Below are 21,354 nucleotides of genomic sequence, written 5' to 3' on the forward strand. Positions count from 1 at the left end.
GAAATATTGAAATCTTCTGGTATAAGAAATCCCCAGACATTACCTTTTAAGTGGAATGATGTTTACCAAGGCAGTAGCCACATCAACTGCAACAAAAACTGCATATCATGCCATCTTTGAATCCCACCTTCGTTATGGGATAATCCTCTGGGGAGGCTCTACAATGGACAACCTTGAACGAGTCCTTATTGCGCAGAAGCGTGCTGTTCGGGTCATGGCTGGTCTTCAACCTCGGGATAGCTGTAGAGAAGCCTTCAAGTCTCTTGGAATTCTCACAGTGGTGTCCATCTACATCATCGAGGTCATCAATCACGCAGCCTCACGTGGGAACTTGCCCAGAATGAGTGCTGTCCATGATCATCACACGCGACATGGTAATGACTTCTCCCTACCGATACACAGGACAGCACTTTTCTCCAAGAAACCTTGCTACGCTGGGGCAAAGCTGTTCAACTTACTTCCTCAAGACTTCAAAAATTGTGACTCCAAAACCTTAAAAAGAAGACTGCTAAATTGGCTCAAAGACAGATCCATCTACACCCTTGACGAGTTCAAGACTTCAATAAACAATTTTCATTAAAACATGACATGTAATGTAAATTATTTCGTATTGTAATACTTTGACACCTATTCTTTTCTTGATGAAATTGAATAAAGTTTTCTGATTTCTGATTTCTGATTTCTGATTTACCCTGTCGATGTTTATAACACTGTACTTAAACTTAGTAACTCAAAATCAGAAGATGTTTTTGGACTTTCAAACTTTCTCTTAAAGAAAGTTATAAGTGAAATTTTATATCCTTTAACAATACTTATTAACTGGATGCTCAGGATTGGTGTTTTTCCACAATGCCTTAAGACAACTGTAACAGTGCCAATTTACAAAAAGTGTGACAGGTATAATGTAAACAACTACCGCCCGATTGCGCTGGTTCCTGTAGTATCCAAGGTAATTGAAAGCTTAATTAAACAACAGGTTTAATGTTATTTTGAGTACAATCACTTGCTTTCCTCTGAACAATATGGATTTAGACATAGTCTCTCCACTGTCAAAGCAGTTGAAAGCATTGTCTCCTATATCATTAGTGGCTTTGAAGGTAAAGAAGAGATTAGTACCTTACTGTTAGATCTTAGTAAAGCTTTTGACATTGTGCCTCACTCAGAACTTATTGAAAAACTAAACCACTATGGGCTGGAAGGTGTTGAGTTGTCTCTCTTTACTTCTTATTTATCTGACAGGTACCAGTATGTCAAAATAAGTGACCAGAGGTCTGATCTCAAGAGGGTGACAGGGGGGGTACCCCAGGGCTCTGTCCTGGGTCCCTTTTTGTTCACTGTTTTCATTAACGACCTCCCAAAATTTCTTCCCAACAAGTGTGTCCTTTATGCAGACGACACTACCTTGATGTGCTCCAATAGACTTTCCCAACTTAATCTAGTAATGATCAATTATATGAGAGAGAGATCACACCTCTGGTTTTCTGCAAATGGCCTATATGTTAACGAGGATAAATCAGAGCATGTTATATTTAGTCTAGGTGCCAACTCTGAGAATAAGTCTGTGAAGTTACTAGGTCTTTATCTTGATTCTAAGCTCACCTGGAGAACACATACTGATGCCTTATGTACTCGGTTATCGAGAGTGATCTTTTTGTTAAAAAAACTGACATCCTGTACTAGTCCTAATTTGGTTTTAAAGGCTTATTTTGCCCTCTTTCATTCCCACCTTACATATGGTACCCTTCTCTGGGGTAGCTCCAGCGGAGCTAGAGAGGTTTTTCTGTGCCAAAAGAAGGCTGTGCGAAAAATTTTTAATCTTAGCAATAGTGACTCGTGTAAACCTTATTTTATAGAATATGATATACTTACGCTCCCTTGTATTTTTGTATTGCAGAGTTTGATATATGTAAAAGAAAATTTAGAACAATTTGACTTAAGAAGCTCAATACATACTCATTATACAAGAAACCAAGACTCAATAAACCAAAAACATGCTAGGCTAGCTAAAACCCATAATAGTTATCTGTATATAGGCATAAAGCTCTTTAACAAGTTACCATTAGAAGTTAGGGAAATTTCATGTAATAATTTTAAAATAGCTGTGTCTAAATGGTTGAAGCAGAATGCATTCTATTCTATCGAAGAAATATATCTTTACAATATAAGTAATAGGATTTTCATGTAGTTCATGCATGTATGCTCAGCATTAAGGATATAACTGTGCCATGTTGGCTATGTTAAGGTTTGTGTATGTGTTTGTATTTGTATATTGTACATTATATATGTTTTAAGGACATATTTTAAACTCTATGACTTTGTCAATGCATTGTTGTGTGGGATGGCAATAAAATATTCTTGATTCTTGAATGTTCACTGAGTGAGGTAGTTTTGGGAAAATGGTTTTTTTTTAATTTTCTTTCTAGCAACCTTAGGAATGTGCACTGAGTTTGTATTGAACCCTTCCATTATTCACTCTGCTAAAAGATTATAAACGTTTTATTAATAAAACAACTTATAGAGCGAAAGCTGTGTTAATATCTTACGCAGCTCATATAGTTGTTACTCACAGTTTAGGATTCCTTACACATAATCACAAACATTCGTGACTGCTGTGTACCGACATTCTCTACTTTGGATTTATGTTCGGTTTTTAGTTTCAAGAATTCATTCCGTTAAAAACTGTTGATTATCCAATTAGCCAAAGACGTTGGGCTACCAAAGGTTTTATTACAAGTAGTTATAAAGTTTCATTTACGTTTTCAAACTCACACATGAGTACTACAAAGAATTTCGTGTTCTTCAGGACAAGCGAAATTTAACTACTAATCACTAACTACTAAGTTGGAGGCCAGTAGACGGTCGGTCGGAGATGATATTCCAGACCACCTTCCGTCTCGAATCCTGCAAACTAAAAAAAATTAACCCTTTCGATCCCTGCCACTTTTGGAAAAATGTTCATAAAAAAGTCCTAATAATTTCTGTATAAGATCTACCAAAAACCCCACCACTCTTTTGCCCATTTTACAGAACATTGCTAAAACATTTTAAGATAGTAAGTTGTATACAGTAATAATTATACTTAATCATAACGCAGGATGAAAGTATTTACTCATGCAAAGATAAAGTTTACTCAATAAATATAAACCTACAAAAAAATCTTTCTCTTGAATTTTACCTTATTTAAGGATGGCATATATGAGAGCAACCCTATTTATTATCAGATAACATTTAAAAATATAAAAAACTTCACAAAATTCCATCTATTTATCACAATAAATAAAAATTATTAACTTTTTTTACATAAAACAACACAATGTTTGAAATCGCACATTGACTGTGCTACTTGAAAAAAGTATAACTAATTAAGTTCTTGTTGGCCTAAAGAGAATCCTAATTTTCAAAATAACGTATAACAGATATTATTTTAAACTCCTCATTATTGACAGATATTGCTTTCAAAGTCCCTAGAGTCGGAAGTAAATGATGATCATGATTCAGTTTGCGAATCCTACATCATGTATGAGATAGTTATCATAAATGTGTTAACTTCACTTAATTTAACACTATTAACCTTCTAAGTCTATTAACATTAACTTTACTCTGCAGCAAATGTTAATGTTGTACATCTAATGATGTACATCTATATCAGAAAAGTTCTCTTGTCCCAAACAAAAGAACCAAAACCAAAGGTACAACATTTGCTGCAGAGTAAAGTTAATGTTAATAGACTTAGAAGGTTAATAGTGTTAAATTAAGTGAAGTTAACACATTTATGATAACTATCTCATACATGATGTAGGATTCGCAAACTGAATCATGATCATCATTTACTTCTGACTATATATATATATATATATGTGTGTGTGTGTGTGTGTGCCGAGGGTGGGGTGTGTCAAAGTTTTAATTTAAAGGGTGCGCTAAAAATAAATACTTTTGTTAAAAACTGTGAGGTTTGTTATGTAGTAATGTTAAACTACAGGAAATGAGTTCAGTAAAATTAAAATCTTATGTTTAATCTTTTGTGAACTCAAAAATAAAAGTATTAAATTTCAGCGTATTTTTAAATTTAAAAGATCTCGCTCATTTATTTACGTTTAATTATAAAATGAACACTAACAATAACTCAATGGGGGATTACATTAACAAATTTTAACTTACTCCCCAATCCGCCCTTTAGAGATGGGGGTTAAAGTTCTCAAAGCTTACAAACAGATGGTTTTTAGTCTTATAATGATCCCCGATGAATGTTGTTTGATATATGTCTGTTCAAAAATTGAATTAGAAATTCTTTATTAGCCCAAGAGAAAATGTTACAATGTTATAAGGCTTGTCAAATAGACAAAAAAACCTATATGCTGATATACATTAATTTCAATATTTACCTTACAATAAAATTATACAAAATTTTGAAAATAATTTTAAGTACGGCACATCATTGGAGTCAATATTTACACTGTATCTAAATTCCCGGTGAGTCCGATTTAAAATTTTCATATGTATATATTTCATTTTCCAGCAAAAATTCTTTAATGACCCTTTTGAATGATTGAAATGTTGGAATCTGCTTCCACTCTATTGGTAATTTATTGAAAAAATATTGGCTGTTATAAGAAAATGATTTTTTAAAGTGGGTAGTTTTTTTGTATTGGGACAGGATTAGCGGGAGGGGGAGGGGAGAGACTTTTGCGATACCTGGTTGGTAAATGTAATTAATAAATGATGTATATATGTAATCTTTCCATCATAAGAAAGAGACTTGATATTTATATTAACGTGAACCTTTTAAATGTGATATATGTATGACATTTGAAGGATATAAAACTGAAAGAATTTGGATCTATGAGTAAATGAAGTTTATGTGACAACAACCCTAACTCAAACACTTATTTTACAATCATTTAAAAATCATTTCCCTTCAGTTTTAAATTGCACTAAATTTTGGTTGGGTTTGAAGGTTTTCTCAAAAACTTGTTTGATTGTTGAGAGTTTTTATGAAAAGAAAATTTTAGACATTTTGAACTACTTGCAAGTTGAATTACAGTTTGTACCTCTTTATGACCTCAAAATTCGTGGGGTTCGAAGATGTGTGACAGGATAGAAAGGTTTGGCTTCTAACAACTCCCACACACATTCCAAGGGTCTTGTAAATGTGCATATTTTGTGGATTGGCTGGTGCAATCAAGTAATGTGGTGTAATCAAGTAAGGTGGTGCAATCAAGTAAGGTGGTGCAATCGAGTATGGTGGTGCAATCAAGTAAGGTGGTTATAAGGCAACTTCACTGAAGACAATAAAATAGAAGGCAAATTTATTGAATGCTGGAAGAGGAACTATAGAGGTTTATTGCACTAATTTTTGGCAATTTTGTATGCAAATTGAGGGAATCACATATATATTAATGATTCATGGTAGAGAATAAAATTTATTCTTCTATTTATTGTATTTAATACAATATAGTCAATTATGTATTTCGATTAATAATTTTTTTAATTAATTTTTTTCTTAAATAAAAAAAAGTTATTCATGTCCTTATCTTCAGCTGTTTTACTGTGATCCTGATTACAAGATGCTCCCAAATCCAGATTTTGTTATAACATCTAAAATTTTTTGTAGAATGATAAAAAAAAATTTGTATTCCTGAGCCCATAAAAAGGATCTGTGACTAAAAAAATTAAGCTGATTGACTCAACTGTATACAGCTTGTACCACATTAAAACGAAGTGTAATAATAAAATGACTGATATTAAGAATTATCATTCATAGACATAGTTAGTAAAGCAATGAATGAAAGTGGTCATGAGTTAGGATATATCCTATCGCCGAGATGCTGAACGCATAGCGAGTTCGGGTCCAACTCTCTGTCGCTCTGAACTGACCTAGTAAACGCGTTATAAACGTCTGGTTCTGCCGCTGTCTGCGGTGCACGTGCACTTTCACGCCGGGGGCAAGCCCCCCTCCCCCTCCCCCGCCAATTAAACCCAGTCCTGGCCTAGCGTTTTTTGTGTGACCACGGACAGACTCACCCCAGAGCAGGTTTTACTGTTCTCTTCTTAGAACTGCGGTTTTGTACCGCCTAAATAAACCGGTTCCTGATAGGGGAGGTTTTCTACTAGAATCGAGATCTAGAAGTCTCGCGAAGGTATTTCATTCCGAGATCGTTTTCCGTTTCGCTTCTCCTTGAAGAAGGCTAATGGTGACCGTTTGCACGAGAATAAGCACTATAGGAATTGGCCAGCAGATGCATTAATTATGCACATGTGTTAGTAAGTCATGTGAAACCAGCGAGACCAGTTCGAAGGTGTCGTGGTCCAAATTATTAGTACTATAATTATGGTTTTGCCAGGTGTTGATGTTTTTGGAACACAGGCTTGGCTCAGCAGTTAAAATTCATTTATACAGCACTGACGCCTTTTATGAAGTCAAGAAAACAGTCTGATCATTTCGAAGGAAACTAGTCATTTTGGCTATCGTAAAATCAGGCTCACGGAAAGCAGTCGAGCTGAGGATATGATTGTTTTATGAAGGGAATGGCATATTTCCCCATAAAACAAGCAATTTCAATAAATGTCCTTTTAAAGCCATTAAAAATTAATTTCCTTTCATGTCACAGCCAAAAGAATATGTTCAAATCTTATTACACACGAAATTCCCATTAGTTATAATTATGCATATTATAAAACTAATTATTTACTTCAGTTTCCTTGAACCTCCGACCGGAAAATTATCCAAACGAGGTATTTTAAAGGTCTATAATTTCCCGTGTAGTGACGAAAAACGAGTTTTCTATATTTCCTGCTTCAGTTATTCTAACAAAAAATCAATCGTACCACCGTAACGAAATGGAAAGAAGCCTCCTACATTGTGTACATCGTTTGGCAACCTGTAAAAATTATTAGTGTAATTTTTATAACCATTTAAATCTTTTCAAGAGGAAATTCGTGACCGCATCCGTGAACTGAACGGCCTGGTTCTGAGGTTATGTCCTCGTTCAGTTGGTTTTATCGTTTAGATTTAACCACAATGCTTAGTGAAGGTATATGTTGATTGTGGAATTGTGGATACTGACCACTGCAAAGGTGGAGTTTGAAAGGAAATTTAAATTGTACAAGGGGATGCGTTTAAAATAATGCTGACTGATTGGCAGATTTTGGTGTATTTTTCAGAATAAATTATGCGTGTCCCATCGAGGATTTATGTAACTTCTATTTAAGGTAATTTGTTAGATGTCAATTAACACGCGTTCTTTTACCATGGGCGTATAAAGGGGGGGGCTTGAGCCCCCCCCCGAGATTTTAAGAGAAAAGCATTAAAATTGCACTCAAAGTAGTTTGTTTTAGCTAGAACACATTTATGGGGTCTAAATGCTCAACTATTTCCTTAAGGAGAATTCCAGCCCCCTGTTTTTGGAGGATATGTACCCCCTAACCAACCAGTGTGTCAGCCCCCCCCGAAATAATTTTCTGTATACGCCACTGTCTTATGCTCTTGCGGTTGTAATAACCCTAAATTAATAAACTGGTGCGCTAGAAGCAGACTCGTATGTCGCGAATACAAATATTCAAAACGTTTAAAATTCATTAATCGTTAATATTTTATAAAAGTAAATAAAAAACTAGGAGATGGTTTTTATTGTATAAGTCTAATATTATAATAAGTAGCCTTGTATCACCAGTAGCTGTTGCCGTGCCACTCTTATCTTCTAGGAATCCAGTAAGATTGAATTTCATCTCTAAATTTATATTTTAAACAACTTTAACGTTTTAAAAATAAATTGAGAATACATTTTTATAGATAGTTTAACATGAACAACGATCGATAATTAGTAGGGCGTTTATTGCCGACAAATTATTAATACTTGTTAACAAGCTTACTTACGCTTCGAAAACAAAGTTTTGAGAACTAAAGTCATGGTTCGGTTGTGATATACAACGGAGTATGCCTTCTGAATAATTATTACTGCCGTCTTGATCAGACCTGCTCTATTCGGCCGAGTCCGGTTCTACGGTCAGATTCTTCAGTGAGATAGGGTTACGATTGTATAACGGGCTGATAAGACCGTGGAGCATGCGCTGGGGAGAGGGGATGGGACGGAAAGCCGGGGCAGCGCCAATACTTCAGGCGGTATCGTGTCGAGTAGAGCAACAAGATGGTGGTGCCGGCAGCAAGTACCTACCGCAAGCCAGACGTGCAGGCCCTGCAGGACATCGCTACCAAGCTGAGGATCAACAGCGTGGTGGCCACTTCTGCGTCCAAGTCCGGGTGAGTAAGGCGATGAAAGTACGGGGCCGGGCCACTAGAAAGTTGTACTGGCCGATCACGAACCTCCTATCACCCGTGGCTGTGGCCGTGCCCGCTCTTATCTTCTAGGAATCCTGAACAGGCAATTTGACCGATCTCACTACTCCACTACTCCACTGCGGTATGCTAATCGCTAATGGAGATCATTTCCGAATTACAAATTACGTTCTGGCGCTCGGCAGGAGAGGCCGGTCGCATATACGGGTCACTTATTTTGGAACACTTAATTCTGAACAAAACACATGTGCAGCTTCCAGGCGATGACTTGTTTGAACCAGTTCATGTATAACTTACAGTTGCCCCGATTACTGTTACTAGTTTTGGAAAATAATAAAAGTACTTGCGGTACTTTCATTCTATTAATTGAAACTAGTTTTGGCTATTCCATTACCAACAGGAAATTCACTTGTATATATATAACTTACAGTTCCCCCGATTACTGTTACTAGTTTTGGAAAGTAATATAAGTACTCGCTTTACATTTTATTAATTGAAACTAGTTTGGCTATTCCATTACAAACAGGAAATTCACTTGTATATATATAACTTACAGTTGCCCTGATTACTGTTACTAGTTTTGGAAAGTAATATAAGTACTCGCTTTACATTTTATTAATTGAAACTAGTTTGGCTATTCCATTACAAACAGGAAATTCACTTGTATATATATAACTTACAGTTGCCCCGATTACTGTTACTAGTTTTGGAAAGTAATATAAGTACTCGCTTTACATTTTATTAATTGAAACTAGTTTGGCTATTCCATTACAAACAGGAAATTCACTTGTATATATATATAACTTACAGTTGCCCCGATTACTGTTACTAGTTTTGGAAAGTAATATAAGTACTCGCTTTACATTTTATTAATTGAAACTAGTTTGGCTATTCCATTACAAACAGGAAATTCACTTGTACATATAAAACTTACAGTTGCCCCATTTACTGTTACTTAAATTTTATTCAGTTATAGTTTTGAGAAAAATAATATACTTCCTTTTTATTTTATTGATTGAAAATATGACCTAGTCTGGCCATTCCATTACCAACAGGAAATTCACTACTAAACATAATACACTTTTCATCCTGCTTCCCAATTTTGGTTTAAGTAATGAACAATTTAAACAAAATGAGATTACTATTGCCTAGAAGAGAAATTTGGTAAATTAAAATAATAGTTTTTTAAGTTAGGGTATGCTACTGTAATCAGTATACACCGTCTATATTGTTATCTAATATCTTAAGTTTCCAGGTTCACACTGCATTGAAACATTACTTATGCAATTAAATTCTTGAAATATTTCAGCGGGAAAACTTAGATATTGATTTTGACATCGGACTAAAGCCTTAAAATTAGACTTATATTCTCGTTACATAAAGTAAAAACTCCTACGAACCTTCTTTTTTGAGAGCCGATTAAAAATCCCATCTACAGTGTACAATCAATGACAAATTGTTTGGAAAATGAATTTATAATTTTTATTAAAATAAAATCTTAATGCTTGAGTAATGTGTCAATTGTATATATTTTAAACAGTTTTATGTATGAAACGTATGGTTCATCCTAAAGTTTAAACTTACGCTACAGAAAAGCTTTTGGAGATTTTATGCATATTCAGTTTGCAACAACTATGATTGCATTGAGGGTTATGATTAACATAGATTTTCAATGTTTTCTGTGTTTTATGTGGTGTTTTGTGAAACTTATCATTAACGCGGTATTAATTAACCATTGCATCTACGCAAGTTGTGTTATAGCATATTGTGTATCAAAGAACTCGACAGAACGCAATGAATAATTGCAGGTTGTAAATATGAACGTTCCATCTTTATATGAAACCAACTGATACAACAAAGTAAATTTTTCACGTGTGTTGTTAACTTTGTAAAATCGTTATATGATTGCAGTATGGTTTTTTACTAATTTGTTCGTTGTACGTGTTTCTAGTTGCGATCATGTTTACCCATAAAACAAAGGTAAAAAAATTGTCACTTTGCTGCTTTTTGACTTGTTGAAAATGTTCTTCCTACGTACCAAGTTAAAGTTTCTAGTACATTTCTATTAAGAGCTATTACACAGTTGGGTAGACAGTCTTCAACATGATTTTAAGAATGACCTGTCAGGTTCCGTATTAAATGAAATAGTCGTGTGTATGATTATAATTCTCATACTTATATGATATCTTTCAGCACTAAACAATTCTCTCAATGGTGGAACAAATTTGTATTTAAAGTATTAATTTATAAATATGGATGTAAAATACTAAGGTATTTATGAATAAGTTACTCAGAGTACACGCCCAATGTTCATAAATACACGAGTATTTTCAGTTTTAACTAAAATTCCATCTCGAGGTAAGTTAGGCACTGGAAAGAGTATGGAAACTAATTTTTCAGAGCTGTTATAACACTTATAAATATTAATTGAAATTATACTTAGGGCTTAAAACTTAGGTTACAAGTTAGGAAGTAGAATTAAATAAATAGGTCTAACCCGAGTAAATGAAAAAGTTCAGAAAAATGCTTTAGAAGTGCACAATGCATTTTGATTATTTAGAGGAAGATTAAAAAATGTAATTTACTGTGTAATTAAAAAAAAACTAAAAAATCTTCCACATGTATTTCAGTTATTATTTTTATTAAATCTATTCTTACTATGCAAGTAGCAAACACCCTCTTCTCACGTATGTTATTTACTATTTTCCAATAATTAAAGTTAAGCTTTTGTACTGTATAAATAAAAGTCAACTAACCAAGTTGAGCGTTACCAAAGCCTACCACTTGAGGGGCTGAAAATTTCATTTCTGTCTGTCTGTCTGTCCACATGATATCTTGATTTTGGTCTTGAAATTTTGAATGAAGCTTTATTTCTCTATAAGTAACATCAGGTTCAATCATGGTGCAAGTACTCCAAAAGATTTGACTGAGTATAATTCGAACATTTTTACATTGGTTTTATATTAAGGCAATAAAAAGGTTTTCTCTAACATTTGATCGTAGTTTAAGAAGAAAAAAGCATATAAAGAACTAAAAAAGATAATAGCAGTGCAAAAGGTTATAAATACCAAAAGGTATTAGGACCTACTTTTTTAGATTTTGAAGGATAAATATTGTTGCTAATTTCAATTTGAGGCATCAAATTGAAAGTGTTTCAATCCTTGTTTGCCTAACACTTCATCAAAACAACAAGTGTTGTATAAAGCGGAAAGATTAAATTACCCCCGTTTTGGGTATTTAAATGACCATTGGATAAGTACCCAATTTATATTTACCTTCCCACTGGCTATTTACCCAGCCCATATCAATATTTAGAAAATAGAAAATATTCTGGTTTTATCTCACAAAACTTCATACAAATGGTAAGTTCTTGTATAACAGCTTTCTTAGCAAACTGTACTCATATTTTAACCCTTAGGTCTCTTTGATATTTTACCCCAGTTCATCGGACAATAAATATATTTAACTGTAGAGAGCTTTTTAAATCAGAAAATTTTCCCATTAAATTAAGATATAATTATTTAAAATTTGTGAACTTGATACAAAAACTTTATTAATAGCCCGAATGCACGTGGGATTTGGATGAGAGACATTTATCGCACCATCTTATAAAGTGAGTGTTGATAATTGTACCAGAATGCCAAGGTCATGACAGTTTTTTATCTGGTGCAGTGAATTACTTGATGAATTTTCACAACCAGCTGTAGATAAAAGTCCTTGACCTAGGTGGTACGACCCGAGATACCCTTGAATTTAACATAGTAACGTTCATTTGATATGGTCAATCGGACTCGCATTTGTTCCACGGCTAATTATTTCAGGCTTTGTCAATTTATCCTATTGGAACAGGTCATGAAATTGATTTTCAGGACTGTTCCAATTATTTTGTTGTTAAAACCTTTTAAAAGTAATAATTGCAAAATTTCATTGTGGATTTACTTGGATTCATATATAGATATTAAGTTTTTATATACTGTATAGACAAAGATTTTACTGTAGTATTGTGGTGTCAAAGCTTAAATATTTAGGTTTAATAGTTTGAAATTCAAATGTCATCCAAGTTTACGCTCATAAAGAATTCTAGGTTTCACATGATTGAAATAGTCAAAGTTGCAAATAGTTGCATTGATGTGTGCAGTTTGTGCCAAAGTTACAGGACAACTTAATACTGACCTCACTTATAATAAAATGTTATACATTACATTTTGATGTTCATGGTTCTTTGTAAAAAGGAACAAAAAAAAATAAGCTTTTAAATTGATTGTTGTATTGTATGCCTACTCACTAGTTGGCTGAGCTTTAGTGAAGCCTGTCACTCGTGGGGCTAGAACAATTTTATCGCTGTCTGTCTGTCAGACCGCATATCCCAAAATCGAACTGACCTATAGACTTGGAATTTTGCATGAAGCTCATCTATATGTGAGGAACACTGAGTTCGATGATGGTGCATGTCACTCCATGAGATTTGGCTGAGCATTAGCGAATATTTTTACATTGGTCTTATGATGGCAATGAGGCAATAGAAGAATAAATAAATTTGTAAACAAACTCAATACACACATAAGAGACGCATAATGTGGCATATTAACACATGACGCCCAACTGTACCAATACATATAATATCATTTTATAGTGACTTGGTGTGTAAGCTTTTATTACTTTAATATTGATATGAAACCCAATTTAATGAACAAAAATCAGAATGTATCATGTGGCAAGATATGTCAAGAAACGTTTCATATGTAGACTTAAATATTGCATGAAACGTAATTTCTACAAGAATGAGTTCTAGGATTATCTTTTTGTGTCTGTTTCTTATTTTTATGGTTGTCTCTCTGGATATCTGTCCGCAAGACATCTTGAGAGTGAAATGAGCTATAAATTTGAAATTTTGCATGGAACCTCAGCGAAGCCTGTTACAATGCATGGTGTGGCGTACTCATACACCTTGTAATGTAATAAAGGACATTGCAGGTTTCCAAAGATACAAAGTCTTTATCTTTTTGCACATCATGAAATAAATAAATAAGTATGATAAACTTTCTAACACGCTTAAGAACTTCATAAATTTTTGGAGCTCAATTGAAGAAGACACTTTTAAGTCAACAGTTGTCAGAAGATATCATTATTACTCATGAAAGGTTACTTTTTGGGAGGGGGGTGAGTTACATACAATCTTAAAAAGCTAGGATGTCCAAAACATTTAGAAAATGTTATGATTGTGTTTTTTTTTTAACTGGTGAAAGTAAACTGAATTTTCTCCAGTATAGACTAAGTATCTATACTGAAGAGCAGGATGTTAGTTTTCTGTCTTCAGGCATGAAAAATAAAATTGGCCAAACTAAAATATTAATAACAATTAGTTTAACACATATTCTATGTAGTTCCTTACTCATCAAGACTGACAGACAAAGAGGATAAAACAGGTGATAAAAGAAAATGTCACACAAGGAGCCAAGAGTAGTAAGCTTGGTAGGTGGTAGTAGAGTAGAATAGGAGTAGTTAGTTAGTGCCATCCTATTCAGTATTTTGTACAAACAGGAGTAGTCAACCCACTTAACATTTCATACAATCAGGAGTAGTCAACCCACTTAACATTTCATACAATCAGGAGTAGTCAACACATTTAGCATTTTGTACAATCTGGAGTAGTCAACACATTTAGCATTTTGTACAATCAGGAGAAGTCAACCCATTTAGTATTTTGTACAATCAGGAGTAGTCAACACATTTAGCATTTTGTATAATCCAAAAAAGTCAACCATTATACATTTTGTAAATTCAGGAGTAGCCAACACATTTAGCATTTTGTACAATCAGGAGAAGTCAACCCATTTAGCATTTTGTACAATCAGGAGTAGTCAACACATTTAGCATTTTGTACAATCAGGAGTAGTCAACCCATTTAGTATTTTGTACAATCAGGAGTAGTCAACACATTTAGCATTTTGTACAATCAGGAGAAGTCAACCCATTTAGTATTTTGTACAATCAGGAGTAGTCAACACATTTAGCATTTTGTACAATCCGGAGAAGTCAAGCCATTATACATTTTGTAAATTCAGGAGTAGTCAACCCATTTAGCATTTTTACAGTCTGGAGTAGTCAACCCATTTAACATTTTTTACTATCTGGAGTATTTCCGCTTGATACGACTTCAACTAAACTAAATGAATATTTTTTTTCCAAGAAATGAAATAATATTTTTGGAATAATGCAACTAACTACCTCAAACTTTATGTAATAAATAGCTTTAATAATGGAATTATGTCATAAACCAGAAAACGGCACCAGAATGACAGCTGGCTTTAATGAAACAACCTTGAATTTTAGCCCAAAGTTAAAGTTAACTTTTTATGATATTTTCTGCCTTATCTTTGACTACAGTTTTGTAAAATGGCCATTTGAAAAATATGGGTTAAATACACATGAAAATGTCATGAGTTTTTGTCAAGCTTCTATATTTGTTTAATAATAGAGTTTTCATAAAAGAAATTTAGGTGTGTTTAATAACTAGAAATAACATTTGAAAACAAAAGGGCATTTGGGTTTTAGGAACCTAAGCTATTCCTTTAAAACTGCAGGGTCCCAAGTAAGGGATTAAAGTGGTTTATGGTTTAGTACTATTCTCATGGGAACAAAAACAAACTGGCCACTAGTACGACTGGCTCTTAAGTAAACTGAGCAAAGTTGTGTTCAAGAGCCTTTTCACCTACTCACACTCTTTTTATTGGATTCATCCCTGAGTGTACACACACTCTTAGTCTGGACAATCTTAATACATGCACTCCCTCTTACAGCGGCACTATACGGGTTAATAAGATTTTACTATCATGGAAAGAATGAGGAGGTAATAGGAATGTCTGAAAAAAGATTTTCTTATCAATTGTAAGCAAATTATGATTCCATAAGTGGCACTTAATGATGTTTTCAATGTTTTTACGATGAATAAATAAAGGTATACAGGATGCTCCCAATAAATACAAATCATTGACTCTGGTTATAAAAATGCATTTTTTGTCACAGATAGTTGGGTATAACAAGTAAATTGTGCAAATGGTTCTTACTTTCTGACAGTAGAGATATTTCTTTCTGACAGTTCAGATATTTATATTGACAACACGTCTCTGCAGCAAAGCATGTTGTTAGTGTAAATATTTGTGATAGTTTGAAGGAAACCTTCATTGCTATAAACTGGTGAGTATAGGTTTTAAATTATTAATTTCAAATTACCACAACATTTAATAAATGTATTATGAACACTTAATGGCTGTTAAAATGTTTCATTATATGACACAATGAATTTAATAATCTATTCATGTTTCCTTCTATTTAAAAAGTAATACGGATTCTTGTTTTGATGTTAAAAATTGATAAAAAATCCTTAAAGTTCGGTTACTATCCTGTTGAAAGTTAGGTGTCAGAATAAAACATCAATACAACATCACAAACTAATGGCATTTTTAGGGTCTTACGATTTTATTCATCATGTCTTTGAGTGATAGTTTACAAAGTAGTTTCTAACTGAAACTATAAAAAATGGAGGTCAATAATTTTGCATTTCTAAGCTGACCTTTTACAATTCTAATGTTTATCATCGGTTGCGATCTAACACTGAAGTTATTGAATGACTCTCAATGTAATGTAGTTCTTGGAGCACATTGAGGAGCCATTTTAATAACGACTGAATCATTTTTGGGTTATAAACGACTGAATCATTTTTGGATTAAATAACTGGACTGTAGATGCAGTTGAATTAGACGCAGAAGAAAAGTAATGTAAGGTTAACTAACGTATCCAATTCTTTGTTTGAAGTATGTTTTTGACGTTGGAAGGATCGTGAAGGAAACAGGATTTTTCCGAACATTTGCCATCGTCCTGTGATAAAAAAAAATCAGTAACACATGTGAACGATGGTAAATGTCCGGAAAAATCCTGCTAACGTATTAATTCAAGTCGGAAAATAATCAACAAAATTAGGTGCCCATTACCATCATCTGACCAAGGTGCTCCCTTACCTAGAATATCACATCTGGTGTTTGCACTCTAGACGGAAAGTATTTTTCTTGATGAAAAATAAAATTCAATATAATTATCTAAGATAAATAGTCGGTTGAGTACGTTTTTGCACCAAAGTTACATAGTTCTAGGATGTCTATTAGAAAGTCAAAGTACTACTTATTTTGTTTCAGAAACATTTGTTTTCATACCTCTAAATTAATATTTATACTTTTAAACATTATCTTTAAAGAATTTACATCGACAAAGAATAGGCCTGTCATTTTTATTTAGCATTTGAAAACCAACTTGTTTTCAATCCTTGTTGTACAAAAAACTCTTCCTTTTATTGCGTACATTAATATTGAACAAGTGGACATTTTGTTAGCAAATGCCATTTAAGCTGTTTCTGACAGATTAAGTTGATTCTTTGTTAAATTATTACTATAGGAATCATCACAAAGCATTTAAAATAACCGAACTGTGACTTTAAGTTAGAATCCATTTCACATACGTATATGAGAAACAGATGAAGTTAAAGATAAAAATAAATAGCTCTCAAGTATGACACCTCAGAAGCAGCCAGGTCACAATCTGACCTCTGTTATCAGTCTCTGAGATTGACATCTGTTTAAATTTAGATTAATGTGTATCTGATGGCGCTGTTATGTGTTTTTGAGTTCATGAACTCTGAATTAATTGTTTGCTCAGCAAAATATCGTGTAATGAAAATACTTACATCAATTACGAGTTGAAAGTTAGTTTTTCTGGTAACTAATTTTCCTTATTAAAATTTTAAATATGTATTAAGAACTTCCACTGGACGTTAAAAATCTGTAATAATTGTGCTATTTCTTATTCATTAATATTGATTTTCTAGTCACAGAACAAATCCATCATAAATATTTCATTCCACACAGAACTCGTTATTTGCCATTTACATTCCAACTTCATACAGTTTAATAACTTTAAATTGTTAAATTCATGCCCCAGATGACTTGCACAGATTGCCAAGTTCCAAACATAATGTTAAAGAGTCAAAAACTTGAAACATGAGTACTTTGAATTCAAACCACTGGGAAGATTGTTACATTGTCTAATTTACTTCTCTTTTAATAATACTTTATGGGAAATTACTACCAATTGGCATAAAATCATTTGGAATTTCAAGATTTAATATGAATTTGCTTAGAGTTTTTTCAGACATACAGAAAAATACTAAGGCCTACTTGAACTTTTCACTTGTGAGTTAATTTTGGATGATAAAGTATTGGGACTGTTTTAAACATGTATCCATTTGTTCTAAGATGCTTGTATCTGAAAATAATTTGTCAAGAAATGACAGAAATGAAACACACAAAATTTGGCATCCGTTGAATTAAAATAAATCTAAATATTTCGTTATATAAAGAATCCATTATATTAAAGTTATATTTCAGTGAATAAGTCTGGTAGGTATAACTAAAATAGCAGTTGGGAAATGTGAATGATCATGTACATATTTATTAAAGTTTGCTTGTACCAACTTACTTGTATAATACTTTTCATACTGCAAGAGTTTTTAATTTGTAGAGTACAAAGTCTAGACAGTGAGATAATCTTGATAAGGAAATATTTGACTTGTGGGCAGGGGAACATTTACAGAGTAATCAGAAATCGAGTACAGTTTTATTAGAATTAATTTTTACTTTTTTTATCCAAATCCTTCGACTCATTTAAGGAGAGTTAAGTATGCAGTGGAGTTACCATTTAATCTTCAAATATTTCAATGGCAGTTGTTCAGTGTCTTAAAATGGTGAAAAAGTTGGAGTTTTAAAGATGTATGATTTAAATGCAAAATCGTATAACATTTTAATATAATATTGTAATTCATATACAGGACTGATCAATGTAGATAAGACGTTCTGTTATTTTTCAGACACCCAACATCATGTTCGTCCATGGCAGAGATCATGGCTGTTCTCTTTTTCCACACAATGAGGTACAAGCTATCGGCTCCCAGGGACCCTTCCAGCGACCGATTCATTCTCTCCAAAGGTCACGCCGCACCCATCCTCTACGCTGGTAAGTCATATAATCAGTTACATTCCAGCGAATAAGTTTGCAAGGTATAAGTGAGTTACGATCACAGGGGAAAGAAGTAAATCCATAACTCACTCATCCAAAGTTTGGATTCACCTCAAACTTAACTGAAAGATACGGTTAGCCGAGGCAGGTCAAGTCTGAGATGCTTTGTGACACATTCGTAACAAAGGGGTAAATGTGAGATTGTGTGTAATAAAAATTAGGACTCATTACCAATAATAACTTTAGTTTTATTTTTGTATTAAAAGTATTATTTTATTTTATGTTTTTAAGAATTACTGTATGTAGTTATGTAACTTATTAATTTGTTAAATTTTAATTTTATCATGTTAAAATATTATATTAATTTCACCACATTATTTAAATGTAATTATTTCTTCAATTTTTTTATTCTTCAGGTAATACTTAATTAATGTTTTTAATTTTACGTTGTCGCAGGTTAAGTGTAAGAAAGGGCCATGCGGCCCTAACTTTGCCTGTATAAATAAAGAATTTTTAATTTCAAACGATTCGACAATTCATTTGAGCTTTGTTTCATGAAAACACGAGAATTGTTACCTCAACATATAAAAAAATTACGAATTTAAACAAGGCAATACATACTGTGATGAATTGATTTTAATGTCCACAACTAATGGATTCATTTCAAACAACGAAAACTTAGTCATGCACATTGAATTGAATTTCAGTAGAACTGTTTTTCTAGTAATAACATTGTTCTATACTGAATAGGTGTATATTTCTTTGCTATTTGAAATTGTTACAATCTATTAGTCCAATTTCATCATTATTACTTGCTTAAGAGTTGGGCCCTTAGCACCACATGAAAGAATGGAAAAGACCTAACAGTGCAATATTTAGGGTTTAAGTTGCATATTTATATCTTGAATGCATGAAAACAATTGTCATTTAAATGAAATCTGACCATTTTAATATGACTTCTTATTTATTTTGATTGATTACATGTCTGTGTAATCCATGTTCCAAGATATTTCTAATAAGAAACTCTTTCTATTTGTATGTTGTTTATTGTTAAGTACTGTTTCTCATTTAGATTTTATCACAACCGTGATTTTTTAGATTTATTTTGAGTCCATATTTGTTATTACGTATGTCATTTAGAATTGTAGTCACTCCTGTAGGGTAAGAATCTTGTAGCTTGCAAGCGTTACAACTGCAAACTCTTATGTTATTAATTATTTTATCTTCATACAAAATATCCTTTTATATTTCCCGAAGCGATTCCGACAAATTTGTTCACTACATGTTTTAAACAGCAAAGATCAACCCTGACACACTCCACGACCAATGTAGATTTCCTCAGTTATTTAGTTATCAAAATGTAGTTTTACTTTTTGTATTACAGTACATTTAACACAGGAAAATGACCAAAAACACAAAAATTAATTCACCATTAAGGAGTGTGTTAATTATTACAAGTGAGGGTGTCTTAAAAAGCATTTCAACAGTAATTTTTTAGGAACTAAGCACATAGAAAATTGAATTTGAAGGAAACCCCTACTCATGTCACATTATTTTCTAGGTCTCACTTTTCTACAGTCAGACCTTTTGCAGCCTTTGTAATATCCTCCATTAAAAACTATGTTTACTTTTAATGACAGAGTTTTCTAAATTTCAATTTTTGCATTACTTTGTTCTTGTATCCATTTGTGCATATATTTAAGCCATCCGTTTATTTAAGATGTTTAAGTTCCTTTAAGAGGTTGTGAATCGTCAATTTGTAAAAAATGTGGGTTTAAGGCCTACAATTGATCTACTCAGTTGAATTTTAATAATTTTGGCCATTGATAAGTTATTTCACTGCTCCAATACATTTCAGCGTTCCTGTTTAATGATACTTCAATCAAATGTTGTGTTAACGTCTACGAAGTGACCATCAGAGTCTTTTAGTGATCATGTGTCTGTTTCCAGCATGGGCCGAGGCGGGTTTATTCCCGGTCAGCAACCTTCAGAACCTGCGCAAGATCGACAGTGATCTAGAGGGCCACCCCACTCCGAGGCTGAACTTCGTTGATGTCGGCACCGGTTCGCTGGGTCAAGGTGTGTCGGTTGCTGCCGGGATGGCGTATGTTGGCAAATACTTCGACAAGGCTTCCTATAGGTCAGTATACACCAACAACAACATTGTCAACATCACTCCTCATTCTTTTTGGGTTTTTCTTTAACTCTAATAACAGTGATATTGGTCAATATTGTTTTGTACATGTTGTTACACATCTAATAGTTGTTTTCAGTGACAGATGTGATTAGAAAATTTAAATGCAGAAATATGTTAGATTTTATTTTATTTAGATTTCTGTATGTTTTTAAGAAAATTACTCCCTATTATAGTTTGAGTACATTTTGTTCACTAACAGTTACAATAGCCTTGCATACAGAGTATTAGAAACGTTTGAGGATGAGCTAAATTTGTTACTTCTTTGATTGTAAGAGTAAAACTCTGCACTTATAGAAACGAACATTTTTGTGCCCTTGTCCTGTTCTGGGGGATGACACATAGGAAATTAGTAGAAAATTTTAAATGGATGTGTACATAAATTTGTACCCCATTTTAAAGGTCATAATGAGATGAGTACAGTGATCAAAACACATGTTAACTCTGGAAAAAATAGTAGCGTTTTACACATTTTTTAATATTACATAATAAGTAAGTGATGTGATTGTATGCTTCAGGTTTATCAAGTAATGAGTTAATGATAAACAAAATGGTTAAATTATGTTTAACGAGTGATGTTACTTACCCTCTACAAATTGTTATTCACGTTTTTTGTATAAATTGATTTTCTTCGGAGATTAAAAAGTTAAGTTTTAAAGGACAACATTATAATTGATCCAGCACCACCGTTATATCCTTTTTATTTGTAAAACACCATTTTTTGATGCTCATTGTTTCCTAAATAGAATTTGAAAACATGTTTCCTGGATAAGATTATATAATATATTAAATATTTAATGCT

General features: G+C 33.0%; 1 protein-coding gene across 2 annotated transcripts in view; it reads left to right on the forward strand.

Moving 5' to 3' along the window:
• Window positions 1-21,354, forward strand: part of LOC124369991 (transketolase) — a 63,628-nt gene that overhangs the window by 15,612 nt on the left and 26,662 nt on the right. The window contains exons 1-3 of one of the 2 annotated variants that reach the window (XM_046828248.1): window positions 8,098-8,257; window positions 18,210-18,355; window positions 20,309-20,498. In XM_046828248.1, the coding sequence (XP_046684204.1) occupies window positions 8,145-8,257; window positions 18,210-18,355; window positions 20,309-20,498 (449 nt within the window). In that variant the 5' untranslated portion in view covers window positions 8,098-8,144. Of the gene's footprint in view, window positions 1-8,097; window positions 8,258-18,209; window positions 18,356-20,308; window positions 20,499-21,354 lie in introns of those variants that run through there. The other variant, XM_046828249.1, reaches the window with a different exon arrangement.

This window comes from Homalodisca vitripennis, chromosome X (genome assembly GCF_021130785.1).
Source record: "Homalodisca vitripennis isolate AUS2020 chromosome X, UT_GWSS_2.1, whole genome shotgun sequence".
In the NCBI taxonomy this organism is placed as follows: Eukaryota; Metazoa; Arthropoda; class Insecta; order Hemiptera; family Cicadellidae; genus Homalodisca; species Homalodisca vitripennis.